The sequence below is a fragment of the Orcinus orca genome, chromosome 1 (genome assembly GCF_937001465.1).
Source record: "Orcinus orca chromosome 1, mOrcOrc1.1, whole genome shotgun sequence".
Taxonomy (NCBI): Eukaryota; Metazoa; Chordata; class Mammalia; order Artiodactyla; family Delphinidae; genus Orcinus; species Orcinus orca.
The window spans coordinates 211,970,819-211,988,716 of record NC_064559.1 but is presented as its reverse complement, the minus strand read 5'-3'; the positions used below and the strand labels follow the sequence as shown (position 1 = coordinate 211,988,716).

The window sequence follows — 17,898 nt, the reverse complement described above, 5'->3', positions numbered from 1 at the left end:
AAGGGTTTGTTACAAAGCAAACGAATAAACGCAATGAACAAACACAGTACAGATGAGCACACGCCCACGGGCTTTACGGTAACTGTGATTTCCACGTCAACTCCAACACCAACAAAAGAGGGAGCCCGAGTCCCTGTCAAGGAGGGATGCATGCGGCCCCCCGCGTGGGCTCAGCGAGGGGCAGCAGGAAGCTCCCGGCTGCCATCCCAGGCTGGACAGAAAACGCGCTCCCTGCTGCTGCCAGCTCCATGCCTTCCAGGGTCCCACGGGCTGGGACGAGGAGATGACGGCCCTTAACTGGGGTCACTCAGCAGTGGCAGAGCTAAGCTCGGGCCCACAGCCGTCAGCTTGGGTGGCTACACGGAGGGCAGTCAAAGGTGAGACACAGCAGCGCCGCGAGGACAGCGTGTGCTGTTTCTGTGCTTCACCCACAGAAGCAACGCCACCGGAAGCCTCGCAGAAAACCCGGCTCAGCCCAACCACCCAAATCCAAGCGTGCAGGGCCCCTTGCTAGGGCCTGAGGGATGACAGAAGGAAGCAAGACATTCCCAGGGTCTGAAGAACATCCCTCATGAATGAAAAAGCTTTCAAAAGTGTCTTCTAATACAGAAGTTCTTCCCCAACTGACAGTCCAGACGGATCATAAATCTCTGGTGAGCCTCTGGACATACATAAAGGACACCTCAGGAAACAGGACCCGGCCGGGGCACCCCCTGCCCACTGCGCGGCCCGCTGGCTCCTGACTACCACATGCCTCCAAGGACCAGAATAACCCACGAGGAGAGTGTAAGCCTAAAATGATTCAACTACCTAAAGATTTAAAAGGATATGCTTTGGTGCTTCGAGTGAAAACATTACAGAGGTTTACGTGGTCTATCCAAAAGTAAGGTGAAACTCTAAAAATTAATTAGTTTGATATAGTTCACGTGAAATTGCGACAAGTGACAAGTTTTTTAAAGCTGTGCTCGGAGTCCACAGTGAGGCGGTGCTCACCTTAGCGAGGGACTAAAGCACACCCACTCCCCCAAGTGCTACTAAAGACGGCCTGCAAAGGTAAAATCTGCAGGGGGGGAAGAAAAGCGGGCATTTCACGCAAAACTGTAGTTTCAAAATCAGTTCTTTGCTGTTCAAAATCCAACTCTGAGCTTTCAGATCTGCACAGCGCACCACGAACCCACCCACCACTCACTGCCACGTGTGTCTGAAGCCGCCTGGCCATTTCCAGTTAAAATGGCCTAACTGAGAACTCCCCTGCGTCTCGAGCTACGGGCCAAAGCAAGCAGCATGAGGACAGGTCTGGCGCGCAAGTACTCACCAGGTGGTGTCTCCAGAGCTGGTAACAATCTGATTGTCATCCAGAAAACGGCAGCAGGACAGGTAACCTGGAAAACAGAGCCACACGATAGCCCCAGAATTCGAGCCCCCAACTCTATGATCTTATAAATGGAAGAACACGTTGGCAGAACAACTATGGCGGGAAGGTCCACAGCAAGGGAGACAAATACCTCGTCCACCACCCCCGGCCCCTGCCGTGTGTGCTGCGAAGAGGAAGAAAGCAGCACGGACAACACACACTGCCGGGCAAGAGTCAGAGCCCCAGGCCCACAGGACTGGACTCCGGTGAGCACGGCGCCCCAAGAGGCTCGGGAGGCAAGTGCACCTGTCCGCCCCTGCCCTTTTGAACACGTCGGGAGGAGCAGGGACGGAGGGTCTGCAGGGGCCAGAGCCAGAGATGAGGATGGGTGTGGGGGTGGGTTTGTTTTCTACGGGACAAGCGCTGCTTCTGTCTTAGTGTAGGTGACCCTGAGAACTGCACGTGCAAGGTAAGCACACCTGCCCCCAGAGGGCCCAGGGGATGGTGGCAGAGCAGCCCCTGCCCCCAGCAGGCCGGGCTCTTGCCAGGGAGAAGCATGCCTGCCAGGTCTTCCCAGGCCACACCAGAGCCACGTGTGACGCTGCGTGAATCAGTAAGATCAAAGACAAAATACAGAGAGGAGGCCCACTGAAGGCTGCTGATGTGGAAAGTATAAGAATATTGGGAAAATAAAGCACTTATCTAACATATTACTGTACTGTCTCCCATAGAAAAAACAGAGAGAGAGAACAATTTCAAAACAGCAACGACGTGCCTAGACAAGGACCTGTGGTCAAGTGCTCGCTGGAGGCCACGTCCCATCCACAGGACACCAGGGACCACACGGGCTCTCTTCCCGCTGAGTCTCAGCCTAAGTTCTGCTCCGAGAACAGCACTTACTTCCTGGCACACTCTCACCCTCGCTCAAGCCAGCCTTCTGGGAACCAGCCCTGGGACCCTCACACCCGCCATCACAGCACTAGCCTGTCTGACTTGGGATCCCAGCAGACAGGGAGGAGCGTCGTGGAGACGGCAGCACCGCCTGGTCTCACACAGGGCCATACAGGGGCATTCCTAGGTCAACAGCACAAAGAAACACGACCTCAAAGATGACCTCTGTCCCACCTTGTGCAGGCGGTGGTCCAGCCCCAGGGAGTCCACGAGCTTCCCGCCCCAAGGACCAGAGGCTGCCGGCTACAGCCTCGGCTCTCGAGCACTAGCAACCTGCTCTGGCCTCTTCAGGGCCTCGGATGGTCAGCACACGTCAGCTGGCTGACCCTCAGGGGCCAGGCAGGCTGTGGGAAATGACCAAATCTACAAAACCACACATGGTCCCTGGGGACCACAAATGCTGTGAAGACTCCAAGACACATGCAGATGAAGAGGAGGGGCGGGGCAGCACACACGGAGCCCGGCCTGGTCCTGGGGCGAGGGCGTCTCAGGGACCTGAGAGACTGCGTGTGGAGAGCACTGGGGTGGCTTTGGTGTTCGTTTTCTAACTTCCTGTAGTTTGAGCTTTCAAAATATACACAGCTGACCCTGAACAACATGGGGGCCGGGGGTGCCAGCCTCCTCGAGGCTGGAAATCTGCAGAGAACTTGGAGTCGGCCCTCGTGACAGCGCTTCCTCAGTCTCCTTGGGGACGCTGCCCACCCGGGCTCCTGTGTGCTGTATTTGGAGAAAAACCTCAGGCGTAAGTGCACCAGTACAGTTCAAACCTGTGTTGTTCAAGGGTCAACCCTATCCAAATACTACTTTTCATTAGACAAAGTCAGAGCTGCTGCCTCATAACTCACTTTTTTGGTCTCTGTATTTTGTACATCGAGGGAAAAAAACAATAACCAGGTGGATATTATATTTTTTACAAAAATCTTTTTTCCTCCCAGAAAGAAAAGGTGGAAACCAGCTTTTCTTTTTATATTTATTTATGTGGCTGTGCCGAGTCTTAGTTGCGGCACGCAGGATCTAGTTCCCTGACCAGGGGTCAAACCCAGGCCCCCTGCACTGGGAGCACGGAGTCTTAACCACTGGACCACCAGGGAAGTCCCGGAACCAGCTTTTAAATTAGGTTAACAAACAAGTACTAAGCATCAAGACTCAACAGCCCTGAGACGGGAGCTCACCAACCATGAACACCAGACCGTCCAGCCGGCGGGCTCGGCAGCCGACCCCACAAGCCCAGCGTCCCAGGAGGCCAGTGACGCCCCGTGTGCACGGGGACCATGAAGGGGCACCCGGGCTCCGGGGAAGCCTGTGGGGCCGTTCTGGCTGGGAGGTGGGCAGTGGCTTCAGAGTAGGCCCGATTCTCAGCGCAGCTGCTAACCTGCAGTACATGTTCCCGTGAGCTGGCTCACGAGCCCCAGGCTTCCCAGAGGAACTGGGATCATTCTGGAGAATTATCGGGAGGAACAGAGCTGTCTGCACATTTCAGTTCTCAACGAACGGTGGCAGTTACTGTCTTTGCTTATATAAGAGCGAGCAAATTCCCTGAAGGGGCCGTGTCAGTGTGTGAGTGTCCTCAGCAGAAGGGTGGCTGGCCCAGTGGCGCTGCTGCCTTACGAAGGCCTCCAGAGGGGCAGGGAAAACAGACCCTGACAAAAGTGGGCACCAAGTGTGGAGGTGCCAGGCCTCACGGAGACAAGTGGCTGCGGGACACAGGTGCGCTGGGGACAGCCTGGCGCGGGGACGAGCTGGCAGCAGTCCAGAGGGGAGGAGGCTTGAAGTGAGGCAGGGCAGGCGCTCAGGTCAAGGACCCGTGGGAGGGAAGGGGGACGGTCTCACGACAGGGTGTCGCTGATGGGAACCTGGGCCAGAGAGGCAGGCAAGCTTACCTCCTCATCCAGAAGGCAGCTGAGCCAGACAGCAAAACCAAAGACCAACGTGCACAGACATGTGAGCCGCCGCGAGTGCTGCCCCGAACCAAACAGCGCAGCCAAGGGAACTCATCCCAAGAACACGGTTACGGCCTGAGAAGTCACTCCTCTGCAAGAACAGTATTTACAGCCACAACACGCGCACTAGTGACAAGCCGGGAACTGCTGCAATGACCGACGACAGGGACAAATTGGCGCACCTTACAACGGAACCCTCTCCACCTCTGCAGGACAACGCTGCAGTTCTGGATGGGATTAGAAGTTAAAAACACAGAAGAAGAAATGTTACTTTCCCAACTTTCTACGGTGAATCACGCTGGCAGTCTTAGCCCAGCCAGCACCTGGGGGAGGCGGGGGCAGCTGGCTGGGTGGGGAGGGAAAGCCGCCGATCAGCTTCGGAGGTGCACAGGGGAGCGGAGACCGGGAGCAGAGGGTGCGTTCTCTGAGCAGCTCCGTGAAAACGAGAGAGAGACAACGAAGTAACATGAAGGCCTGCGAGTGAGGAAACGCCACCCCAAAGAGACAAACCCAGAAACTGCTGATGCCAAAGGACAAGCACCCAGCAGCAGGCCGGGTGCATCCGTCCACCCGGAGGTTCACGTATCCTCTCAGGCTGAATGCAGGCACAGCCAGGACCCGTGGCCAGCCTGGGAGAGGGGGCTCTTGCTGCTGGGGGGCTGAGCCGGCTGGAGGGAAGCCCAGAGGGTACCTGAGCCGGCGGCGCAGTCCGTGAGGTCAGGAAGTGAGCAGTGGGATCTGAGTTTCCCAGACTTTGACCACAGAAAGCCTAAAACTGCTGTCACGTTAACTAACTGCCAAAGAACAGGGCGCCGCAGAGCAGCACAGTGTGGCCCGAAGCAGAACTGTGGGACACGTCTTTCCTCCCAGAGCGGGGCCTGCTGGCGCCTGTCAGGAAAGAAGCAACTAACAGGCCAGGGGGCCCGTCCACTGTGCTTTCACGTGCATTCAAGCCCCAGGTAGCATGGACAAATCATCCCTGAAAACGAAATTTTAGCCACCGCGAGGGCTTCTGGCAAGAGTACAAGGCAGTCATGTCACCCCCAGGAAACCTCTGGCTAAATTCTTGACCATGGTGATCTCAGAAAGGGTAAATGTGTCTGCACTGCGATGGGAGGTTTAGGAAAGGAGAATGAGCTTTTAGGGTATTACTAATTTCTCAAATATACAATCTAATGCCTTTGTATTATTATTTTCACCAAGAGAGCACTCAGCAAGTTTTATTCTATACGTAATATATTCATAGCAACAGCAATAATGATAAATGTTCCGTCTCAATCGTTGTGAATTCATTCCATTAACCATTTCCAGAGGGCATCCTTTACTCCTTAAGATAGAAACTTAAAAGGCGAAACACCAGAAGATAGAACGCCATCTGATGTTTGCTCTCTCAAGTATTGCTAGCGTTTCCAAAGCCTGGGTGGCCAACTCTAGAGAAGGAAGCTTCTGTTTGTTCCATACGGGCCCTTGTATTTTCTGGAAACAACAGCAACACAAAACTGACCACCAAGAGCCTCGCTCCTGAAACTGAGCGCAGAGGCTCGACTCCCGCCCTCACTCCATCAGACACCATCTGAGGGCTCAGGGAGACCGCTGAGAAGAGCACCAAGGTGGGTTTTCTGCGCAACTGAGTTTCTAAGACTCTACGACAAAATGTCCCAACCATAGCTTAACAGAGAGCTCTCAACTTAAGGCTCAGGCCAGAGAGAGATGCCTGAGTGATGAGCACTAACGTCATCAGACGGAGGCTTAGAAGGACTGAGACAAGATGCAGACCGCACATCCTCAGATCTTGAACCCACTAACCATTCACACCTTTACCCCCTGACTAAAGTGAGGCTATTTGAATTTACCAAGTTTTAACCTTTATTGATTTGAAGCTGAATTATGTATCATGCCTGAAGAAAGTCACAAATACTCTTAAGAGGCCAGATGTTTAAAAAAACACTACCACTCAACTCCCAAAGAAGTAAAATTTCATGATACATGAAGGAAACAAAATTTCGAAAACATTCTAATACTAGATTTATTTTGTTGTTTCAGCAAATAAAGTGTTAAAAAGATTTAATTAAAAATGGAAGTCCATACACTGAATCTGATAATAAGGGATCGATAAACAGTAAGAATGTGTTTTTCAATGTGCTGTGAGTTCATCAACGCTATAAGCAAAGTGGTTTAGGAAGGGTGCTCACTGGACAGAACCCCCAGTTTACAAGGATGGGGCAGGCAGCCTAGGCTGGGTTCCGAGAAGGGGGGTTCCCACCCCCAGGAGCAACCTTCCCACAGAAACCACCATGAGCTCTGGACAAATATAAAAACAAAAACCTGAAAGCACTGGAAGCAGAAGCAGACAAACCGGAGGGGAGCCTGCACTTGGGAGAAGAGAAAGGCACTGGGTGAGCTTGTTTTTCAACAAGCTTGCTTGTCCTGTGCCTGAGGGCAGGCCCCCTCTTGCAGCCACATCTCAGATGCAGATCTATGGCCCAACCTTCTTGAACAGCCAGTAAATAGGGTTCTGGTCAACCACAACTGGAAAGTGCAAGAAGGAAACCTGGAAAGGAGAAAGCCACAGAAGGCCCTAAAAATCACACACCTACTGCCCCAACATCCGTCCAAACCACACAGGCAGGACAGCTGCTCCCACACGGCTGTGTGGCTGCTCCCAACGGAACGAAATGGCAGGGCTTCAGGGGAACAGAGTCTGCACAAAGCCCAGGACACAAGTCAAAATCACTGGATGTACCAAGAAGCAGGAAAATGTCGCCCATATTCAAGAGGAAAGAGCCACCAAGACCAAACCTCAAGGGATTAGTTGCTGGAACTGGCAGGTAAGAATTTTAAAGCCAGCTCTTGGAACTCTGCCCAAGGATCCTAAATATGCTCGTCACAAATAAACAGGAAACGCCAGCAGGAAAGTAAGAACGATTGTTTTAAAAAAGCAAACGAATTCTAGAACTGAGAAACAGAACATCTGGCATATACGGCTTGCTGGGTAGTCTTAACAACACACTGGAGGTGACAGAAGTCACGTGTACTGGAGGACAGCTCTGGGGAAGCGGGAGACGGAATAAACAAGAACAGAACCATAGAGACCTAAGAGACGATGCGAACATGCACCCACTGGAGTACAAAAAGACAGAGAACAAAGAACAGAAAATGGATTTCTAGTATTTCCCAAATTTAGTGAAAGACAAAACTTTACAAATTCAAGGTGCTAAAGCACAATAAACAAAGAAAGTCACTCCAAGGCCCATCACAAACTGTTAAAAAAACAAAGAAAAATCTTAAGAGTGCTGAAAGAAAATAATACCAACCCAGAATTAAATATATCCAGCAAAAACTTCTTCAAGAATGAAGGATAATCGACATTTTCAGATAAATGAAAACAGACAGAATTCACTGCTAGGAGACCTGCACTCACAGTAAGAAACGGTAAAGCAAGTTCATCAGGCTGAAGGGAACCCGAAAAAAGCTCACGTGTTCAGGACGTGATGGTAAAGATTTGAGTGAATGTGAAAGGCGATTCAAACTTCTTCAAGTGGCTACGAACACTTAGAGGAAACAAACAGAACAATATACTGTGGGGCTTATAACACGTGGAGACGCAACGCCTACAAAACTTCATAAAGAACGAGGAAGGGCAGAAAATGGGCATTTATGGCCACAAGATTCTTGTATTTCATTTAAATGGATACAGTATAACTCTGAGTGCACCGTGAAAAATTATGAATGTACACTGCAATCCCTACATAACCCTTTTTTGGAGGTAACCAGAAAAGCCAACAGATAAAAGTAAAATAGAATTCTAAAACATCAAGTAACCCAAAAGAAGGCAGCAAAGGAGAGCACACCATAAAGCGAGAGAGCCAAATCCCACTGCACCCACACTGCATGAAACAGAACCCCATACTATTCGAAAGGCAGACACTTAGAGTGGATAAAAAGAAAGAACCAAGTGTGTGCTGTCTCTAAGGGACTCTGTTTATAAATACAGTTAAGTGGATGGGAAAAAATACACCATGCAAACAGTCGGGCTAAGACGGCTGGAGCAGCTATGCTAACAACAGATAAAGCCGACTTGCCAACACAGAAGGTTCTGAGAAAGAGGGTCACTTCATCAGGAGCGTACGACAGTCATGAACATGCCTTCTACCAACAGAGCCTTCTACCAACAGCTGTGAACAGTGTCAAAGTCCTGCTTTGACGAACACGCTGAGAACCTGCCCCACAGCCTGGACTCCCAGGCGCGTGCGGCGTGTCATCCTCAGACCACTCGCTCCACCGGAAGCAAGTCTCCATAAATGTGAAAAACTGAACTGGTACAGAACATCTTCTCTGAACATAATGGCATTTGATTAGAAACCAATAACAAGTTATCAAAAGGGTATTAAAAATATTTCCCACTGAATGATAATACAGTTAAAGCCATGCTTAGAGGGTAATTTATATTTGAAAAAGTAGGAAGATCTAAGTTTCTACTTTAAGAAGATAGAAAGTTAAGAAGGAAGCAACCCCAAAGCAAATAGGAGCCAAAATAACACACCACCCCCAACGCACAGAGCCGGCTACGTTCAAAAGCACTGAGCCTGAAGGACTCTGTTCTGCTTCCTGTGCACAAGAATGCCAGTCGTTATGAAGGATGCTAAGAGATCAGTAAGGGTGTCTCGATATGTGGATAAGTACGTGTGTGTGCGCACAGGGAGACACGTGCACGCTCGCGCATGTCTAGATTAGGAACCCTTCTGGAAACGCACTCAGGATGGAAGGAGGTTCAGAGGGAGGTAACGCCTCGAACTGCGTCCAGCTGCTGCGGAGCGACCTACGTTCCCAAGATCCTTGACAACAGCCACTACAGCGACTTATATCCAAAGGCTTCTTACTGATAAAGGAATATCAAGGCCTGTGTCTGATTTCATTTTAAGAGTATATCTGGCCATTGATGTAGCCAATCTCATTAAATAATTGTTGAGAAGGGGTGAGTGTCCATAGCATGTAACTCATGCAAGGCACACAGCGTATAAACTTTGAGGTTACTGATGAGAACATGTACCTGTATGTCCAGCCAGTTCACGACTCACACGTACATTCCCTTCACGAGTTTTCAGATTGTAAATGGAGCAAATGTTATCCAGGCCACCGCAGGCCACATAGTTGCCAGAAGGGGCATATGCACATGTCATGACCCACGAGGAACGCAGAGGGATGGCATGAACCTAAATGACAAGACACACATGATGCAAGCACGCTCAAGGTCAAAAACATTAACTACTGACATTTATGATCCTGCTTCTAGTCTTCAACTTTCACTGTACAGCAAAACAGTGGCCAAAATTATTTTGAAAATATTTTATATGTGTGGGCAGTCAGATAAAGTAATAATTTAATTAGAAATCCAGTGCTGCACACCAATTTAATGTAGGTTTGTTGTTTTTTTTTTGCGGTACGCGGGCCTCTCACTGCTGCGGCCTCTCCCGTTGCGGACCACAGGCTCCGGACGTGCAGGCTCAGCGGCCATGGCTCACGGGCCCAGCCGCTCCACGGCACGTGGGAGCTTCCCGGACCGGGGCACGAACCCGTGTCCCCTGCATCGGCAGGCGGACTCTCAACCACTGCGCCACCAGGGAAGCCCCTATGCAGTTTTATTTATTTATTTAGGCCACACCACGTAGCTTGTGGGATCTTAGTTTTCCAACCAGGGAGCGAACCCAGGCCCTCAGCAGTGAAAGCACTGAGTCCTAACACTGGACTACCAGGGAATTCCCAAATGTAGAGTTTTAATAAAGTCATAACTTACAGTTAGGTAGACACTTAAGTAATAGCAACATAGCCTCTGAATCACAATTATATAGTAAAAGGAAAACATTTCACTGGCTTGTCAAAATGGCTATAAAATTCACTCCAAAAATAAAGCATTTTTAGTGAAGTAATCAAACTAGAAATCACTGTAATTAATCCTACCACACGCCTCCCTGTGTTTGAGACAGATTTGTTGTAAGTACTGGATTCTGTCATACACGTGTGGTTTCCTCCAGTAAAATAAAACTGAATTCTGTCTGTTACACACGTTTAGACCAACGATAGTGCTTTTTCATTCAATATGATACAACCCTGGACTGAAATTTTAAAATAATTTAATTTATACTTCAAAGTATAAACTCTTTCAGATTATTTCTTGTAAAAACTAGTTGACTAAACGGAAAGCTGTATCTCTGTATTTTTGAATAAAGCATGAGATTTCCCAGACTGAGCTAAAATTGGACTCCAGTTGCCTAGAAACTTCAGGAGGCTCCCCCAACCTGCTCTGTAAAGAGACGACACATCGCAGCAACACCACGCTGGCCCAGCAGCACCAGTGACACATGCCAGCCACGTGACTGGGCTTCCACCTGACCCATATGGCTTCACACAAAAACGAACTCACTGTGCTCCCCCACCCTCTCCCGTTATACATTTAACGTAAGTGAACCCAGAGTTTAAACACCCGCCTTTCCCGGGCCGCTTTTCCGGGAAGGGTTTGCACTACCTACCTTGTTCGTGGTGTAGCTATCCCAGATGATAAGCTTACCATCCTGTGAGGCACTAACTAGAAGCCTGGAGGAAAAAGAAAAAAGCAAACCATGAGTACCACACCAACAAGGGAAGTCACCCAAAGACAACGAATGAAAACTAAACTTTAGTGATGACTAACGCGCTTCAACATTATATTTGCTGACAAAGTGCACTTATTTATAAGCACCCCTCCAAAAAAAATGTTCTAATTGTTAGACCAACTTTGAAAGCATGAAAAGAAAATACTGCCAGCGATAACAGCTCAGGTTCAATCGTGCTTGTCTTCAGGTGAAGACCTGGCCACAGTCCCTTGGCTGGTCAGACGAGACAAGCTGGTTGCCTAGAACTGCTTCTGTTTGTTTTCTGTTCACCATAAATCAGATTTGAGACCTACAGATCTTTCTTTCATGAGTCAAAGGTGGTAGAAAATATTTAGTATATAATTTTCTGTTCCATTCTGACACGTAGAAAGCCTAAATATAAAGGACTAGTAAGTTTTTAGATATTCAAAATTTATGAGACATTTCTCACCAAAGATACCCCATGAAAATTTCCCAGACTGAGCCAAAATGGGACTGCAAGGCCCTTACAAACACTGAGGAGGCACCCCCTTTCCACCTGCTTTGCAAAGAGATGACAATCTAAAGCACAGCTGTGCCTGGCCCCACAGAAGACACTAGTTAACTATCAGGAATATTTTTCGTAACAATTTTCTTGCTCTGGTCAACTGTGCCGTTTGGGATCTGTGTCTTGAAAAGGTGCTCAGTCTGTATTTGCAGAAAGAAGACAGGAAACCGCAAAAGGAAAACATGACTAATGGGCAAAGGAATTTCAAGTGAGAGTAAATTCAGGGAACCACCAGTACTCATAAGATATCCTAAGGAACTCTGTTGTACAGACTGTGCTGTTTTCGAGGAACGGCAAGAAGGCTCTCTCCATAATCCCACGCAGAGATACGTGTCAGCATGGTAAATAAGGAGAAGGATTTTCAGTTTTAGAGATTTTATCAAAACACGGGTCTCAACCATTTCAGCCGCAATATACTCGGCTTCCTGAACTGGTCAAAACCTGGAGGTAAAATCCCTCGAATCCCTCTGACAGCGGGTCCTTTTCGTCCAGCTCTGCGCTCTGATGCACACCCTTCTCAGGGAGCCAGCAATGAGTCTGGCGGGGAATAAATACGTGTTCAGCACTGCATGAAAAACTTATCCAGGAACTGAACTACATGCAGGCTCCAACCCTATTATTCTTTGGATGCAATTTCTTAAAGTAAATCCCTGCATCAAGGTGCAGTTATAAACATATTAGGCACTTGAAAGACCCCATGTAATCGGAACCAGGGTCGCTCTGCGGCTCTATTTCCGCCAGGCTCCTCTAAGCACAGGCTTTGGATGAACATCAGAGCTGACGTAAAGAAGCTCGTCCTCCGGGAGGGTCACCTCTAGAAAGGCCTCCTGGTCGGAAAGCTTACTATGTGCTGACGCGCCCCAGGGTTAGAGAGACATTAAGCAGCCCCTGATCCTCCAGAAGGTGAGAAAAGACACACCTCTTAATCCCCAGTAGGACGACCGCTTGGGACCTGGTTCCTTCTGTCTCCTAGAGCTCTCAGTTCCCCCGAGGTGCCACCCACCCAGAACACCGAGGCAAGAACCAGGAGGATGCCCAGGGCTCCAGGACACTGAAAACAGGGGTTAAGTAGATAGAGGTGCAGATCCAAAGGCCTCACTCAGGCCCTTCATTTACTCTGAGGAGGGAGGACTCTCAAGCCTCGCTGGGTTTCACTCTCAATTATAACACTTCAGCAGACTTCAAACAGGGGAGATAGGGCTTCCCTGGTGGCACAGTGGTTAAGAATCTGTCTGCCAATGCAGGGGACACGGGTTCAAGCCCTGGTCCGGGAAGATCCCACATCTCATGGAGCAACTAAGCCCGTGCACCACAACTACTGAGCCTGCGCTCTAGAGCCCGTGCTCTGCAACGAGAAGCCACCACAACGAGAAGCCCACGCACCACAACGAAGAGCAGCCCCCGCCGCTGCAACTAGAGAAAGCCCACGCGCAGCAACGAAGACACAGCCAAAAATAAATTAATTAATTAATTTAAAAAGGGGGCGGGGAGTTTAGCATTAATTCATGTGACTGAGACTCTCAAATGTTACAAAAAGTAGACTTTAAGTATAAAAAAATTACAACGTATTGATAAACATGTTATAAATGCATACATAATGTGTACTGACACATGCATATACAGAAACCTCACTGTGGGTATCTCCTATAGTTTTAAAAGAAAACTGCTAATCAGTGCAATAGTTTGAGAGATTCCATGAATTATACAAACATGATCAAATAACTGGCATTCCCAAATTACAGTTCTGAATCATGAAAAAAGGCTGTACAATACCCTTTGTTTATGAAGATGCCTTAAACAAAATGTACATCCAAAATAAAAATAAACTTTCTTTGGACTTTAAAGAGGCAGAATTTTACCTATTTTACCTCTCCAGAAAACACAGCTATCTACAAAAAACAAAAAAAAATCTCTGAAGGGCTCTGGATAGCAAAGGTCCTCTTTGGTATCATTTTTCGTTTTCCTTGTTTATGACTGTAAAATACAGCTCTCATATAAGGGCATTATAAAAATAAATGTCCTTTGAAGAGCAGCTTTAAAACAAATGCCCACGTACCCAAGACGCTGTCCAAGAAAGAGAACAAGACCCATGCAACACCCAACAGCGTCTCCTGGGTCTCCCACATCACCCCCTCTCTCAGGGGTGACCACGACCCGGAATGCGGTGCTGCTTATTCCTGCCTTTGCGTTCGTTCCTTCGACCACAGGGCTCTCGAGGCAGAATTTGTGTTGGAACCAGAGGGCACGCAAGGCCTGGCAGCAGTGCTCAGGATGCCTGTGAGATCTGGTGCTGCCGGCCCCCGGCCTCCCCCGAGCCCCTCTCCACATCACCACAGCTCTGGCCACACACCTGCCTTAGTTCCTTGAGCACAGCTCTTGGTCACCTCTCAGGGCACAAGTGACACATCACTAACCATCCAACGTCCTGTCTAATCAGGACACTGATGTTCCCACAGATGGGAGGAAAGACCCAAAGGTAAGATACTGTTTGGTTACCATCTACTTTTGACAATAAATTCTAAGGTGGATTGACTAGTAAGGGCATTTTTCTTTCTTTTCCCATTTTTATTCTTTCTGATTACTGCCATCATTGAAATGATCTAAGTTAGCTCTCATTTGCATTTGGAATTATATGGCACAGTCTACAGAAAAAAACTAAAAATAGACTCTTTTGTTCTGTAGCTGTTGACACTCTAAAGCAGGCAATTTCATGAACAAAGAAAAAAACAACCAAGCAAACAATTCTTCTCTGATAATTAAACATGAAAAAAATGCTCCTCTAAGAAAGGCATCTGAAATACCATGTTAGCTATTTGAAAGAACATGTTACAGTCACAAAGTCACACAGCATTTTATGTAATTACTTGGGTGGAAAAGTGGAGAAAGACTTCCCAGCAGCCTCTAAAAGAGGAACAGAAAAGAGCTGAATGGATTTCATTTCAATGCTGCTGCAGGTTAAGGGCAAGGAGAGGAGGGACCGGGAGGGCGACGGAGATGGGGAACCTAGAAAGAGGTCCGAACACGGGGCAGAATTCAAAGCAGAAAGAATGAGAGGCTAGAAGAAAGGGAGGTGGGGCAGGCAGGCCGGGGAGAGGCGGTGACAGCAGCAACGACCAGCTCAGACTCATGCAGGAACCTTGGGACACGAGTCGCTGTTCTAACCCTCCGGACACGGACACCGCAGGAAGTGGCTTCTGATCCCTGAGCCGGGGCACCGAAACCAGGAGAGGGTGTGGACAAGAGGCCACGAGGAACAGGCTGGAAAGAGGAGGAGCCATGGCACAGAGGACAGGTCACCTCCCCAAGGTGGCATGGGCGCCGAGCCGCGGAGCTGGGGGGACAAAGGCGAAGGGAGGGTGCTGAGGAGGCGGCCGTGTGCGCTCGGCCGAGGCAGGTGGGAACACAGATGGGGCTCGGCGCCCGGGCTGCCGTCTTGGCCTGCTCGCACATCTGACGCAAACGCCTGATTTTTTCTTTACAAGTCACAGCCAACGAGTTCAGGTTATTTTCTCCTCCGTGCACGTGTCAAGCGCTCCGTGTGCCCACGCCCCACACACCTGGAATCCGTGCCCCAGTGCATGGCGTAGATTTTGGCCAAGTGCCCCCTCAGCGTTCTCCTGGTACGCATCTGGATTCTTCCCACTGGGTCGACGTTGTTTGTGATCTTAAAAATAAAAGTTACTGCAAATTAACATCGCGTGACGCATGCTCTCCCCGCGAGGTCTCCTCTCCTTCACGCCCAGCCCGCTCACTGGCCCCGGCGCCCTGGCCACGGCTGTGCCTGCCCTGCTCCTTCCAGTCTGCCAGGCCTCGCTCCATGATTTCTCCCGTTTCCCAGGGCACCTGCCTTCCCTCTCCCGGTTCTCGAAAGTCCACTACTCTACCTGTTCTCCAGGACCCGCGTCCCCTGCCCCCCTGCGCAGCAGGCCTGGGGCTGGCCCAGAGCCGCCTCCCCTCCCGTCTCTGCTGTCTCCCTAGCTGGCCGCCCGGCCCAGCTCCTCCTGCCTCCGTCAGTCCCTCATGGGTTTCCTCTGAATTAGAGCCTCGTCAGCCTACATCACAATCGAACACAGGGCCCCAGCCCTACAGGCTGTCCAGCGACCAGGCTGTACGCTGAGCTGGACCACGATGGAATCTCGTCTGTACTCTGTAGCTTAGGGCACAAAACTGTACATGCAAACCTGCTGTTCACTTCAACATACAAACCCTGATGTTAAGGATTCTGGGTTGACAAATGGAATATAAGTGTATCACAATAATGAGCTTTAAAAACACGTACAGTCCAAAGTGCATTTGAGATTCAAATGCAGGTTATTCTACGCAGTCTAATTTTTCTTTAACTTATTGTTTAACCCCAATTAAACAACATCTCCTAAAGCGCTAAGACAATGTAAAAAAACCATACTCAACAGAAGTAGGAATATAATTTTTCTTTCACATTTCTGTTCAATTCTTTGGACAAAAATATTGTTTTTCAATGAGTTGAAATGCACCATTTGAGAGTATGTCCTATCTAGCATAGCCACGCAGCTGCCTCCTAAGACACTCTCATCGCCCCCAGAGGAAACCCCGCGTTCATTAAGTGGCTGCTCACTACAGCCTCCTCCCCAACTCCGGGCAACCATGAACCTATCTTCTGTCCCTACAGGGCGACCTGTCTGCACATTTCATGTGCATGGAATCACACAACCTGTGACCTTCTTTCACTGAGCGCCATGTCTCGAGATTCGTCCCTTCTATGGCTGAGTAACGTCCCACCGCGTGGACAGGCCACACTTGGTCCCTGCGCTCCTCCATCTGCGGATATCTGCTTCCTGCTCTGGCCGCTGGGAACCGAGATGACGTGAGCACGTGCGTACACGGGCTTGTTTGAGCGTCAGCTCCTCTGGGCATGCATCTAGGAGTGGAACTGCTGGGTCATGACTAATGTTTAACTTTTTGAGAATACGCCAAACTGGACTTTAGAAATCGAAGTTCTGAGGCAGATTTTGCTAGGAAGAGGAACTCTGAAATAGCTGTATCGAGACTGCAATAACCCTTACAACTCCGACCTCCGCAAGAAGGCTCGAGAGACATTATTTGTCATCTGCGACGCACCACGGCCTCGCCTAGCGTGGTAAGGGTCTGCGCAGGAGAACCCTTCGGGCAGTGCCCCACACCCTCACTGTGCACAGGAGAGAATCAGAGCGCTCCCTCTAGAGGTCCCAAGTGGAGGCGCCACAAGCACCAACCTCCAGGCCAGACCAGCGACTCTGCACAAACTGCTCTTACCTGGGAGAGAGTTGCATCTGCACACGCTTTTCTAGCATCCTAGGGAAAGACAATGATAAAGAGGGAATTAGTGCTGTTTCAGATACAGTCACTCCAAGGTGCTGGCACTGCAGTCCCGGAGAGCCTCCACCAGGGTGGGAGAGCTCAGACCCCTTCCTTCGCCGCGCTCCCACCCCAGCCCCGCACCCACGGTCCCGAGCACACTGAACAGAGAACCAGCAACACACAAGTGCGTGCCTGGCCTGCAGACCACCCCGTCTAACGCGCAGCGCCCCCGCGCCCCCAGAGCCTCCTCTCCTGCCTGCGAGGCTCCGGCACCTTCCCACAGACCTGCACGTGCGTCTCGCTCCTTCTACCAGCCCAGGAGCCGGGGGGCCCACAGAAACAACGTCTAAAAAGCACTGACTGGCCGGCCCAGAGAACTTTCCTTCTAGAGTGTGTTAAGTAAGACTCTTGTTTCCAAGCCGAACAATCCCTGAAGCTAACCTCTACACAGAAGAGCGAAGGATCTGGGGTCAAAACCACCAAATTCAGGTGAAGACTGGCTGTTGGCAGCCTGTTACCTGTTTTCTTATCTATAAAATGACCTTGTGAAGCAGGTGAGAACTACAAAGGGATGTTACTCAAGCTAATTAAAATGTTCTCATTGTTCCTAAGTGATCCAAGTTACTAGAAAAAAAATCTTGAAATCTCAAAATTAGTGTGTATATATATATACATATATATATAGATATATATTTTTTGGTTGTGTTGGGTCTTCGTGGCTGCACGCAGGCTACTCTTCGTTGCAGTGCGCGGGCTTCTCACTGTGGTGGCTTCTCTTGTCGCGGAGCATGGGCTCTAGGCACACGGGCTTCAGTAGTTGTGGCGTGTGGGCTTCAGTAGTTGTGGCGCACGGGCTTCAGCAGCTGTGGCACGTGGGCTTCAGCAGTTGTGGTGCACGGGCTTAGCTGCTCGCGACGTGGGATCTTCCGGAACCTGGGATCGAACCAGTGTCCCCTGCATTGGCAGGCGGATTCTTATCCACTGCACCACCAGAGAAGCCCCAGCGTATATATTTTTACAAATAGAAAGCCATACATTCTGAGGGAAAATGAGACAACAGCTTTAAGAGGATCAAACTTTGAATGTAGGGATGGGGCCTAAAACGGTTTTTTGTGTAGGAATAATTTCAAAGGAAATTATGACAATTTCTAACAGAAATGT

The 17,898-nt window shown here is 49.6% G+C and overlaps 1 protein-coding gene across 4 annotated transcripts in view; it reads right to left on the bottom strand.

Moving 5' to 3' along the window:
• GNB1 (G protein subunit beta 1) overlaps positions 1-17,898 on the bottom strand; it is a 92,237-nt gene that overhangs the window by 4,757 nt on the left and 69,582 nt on the right. For all 4 annotated transcript variants that reach the window (XM_012534010.3, XM_033432714.2, XM_012534009.3 and 1 more), the window contains 5 exons: positions 16,693-16,731; positions 14,979-15,085; positions 10,773-10,836; positions 9,296-9,458; positions 1,316-1,382 (listed from right to left, as the gene is read on the bottom strand). In XM_012534010.3, the coding sequence (XP_012389464.1) occupies positions 1,316-1,382; positions 9,296-9,458; positions 10,773-10,836; positions 14,979-15,085; positions 16,693-16,731 (440 nt within the window). The remainder of the gene's footprint in view (positions 1-1,315; positions 1,383-9,295; positions 9,459-10,772; positions 10,837-14,978; positions 15,086-16,692; positions 16,732-17,898) is intronic.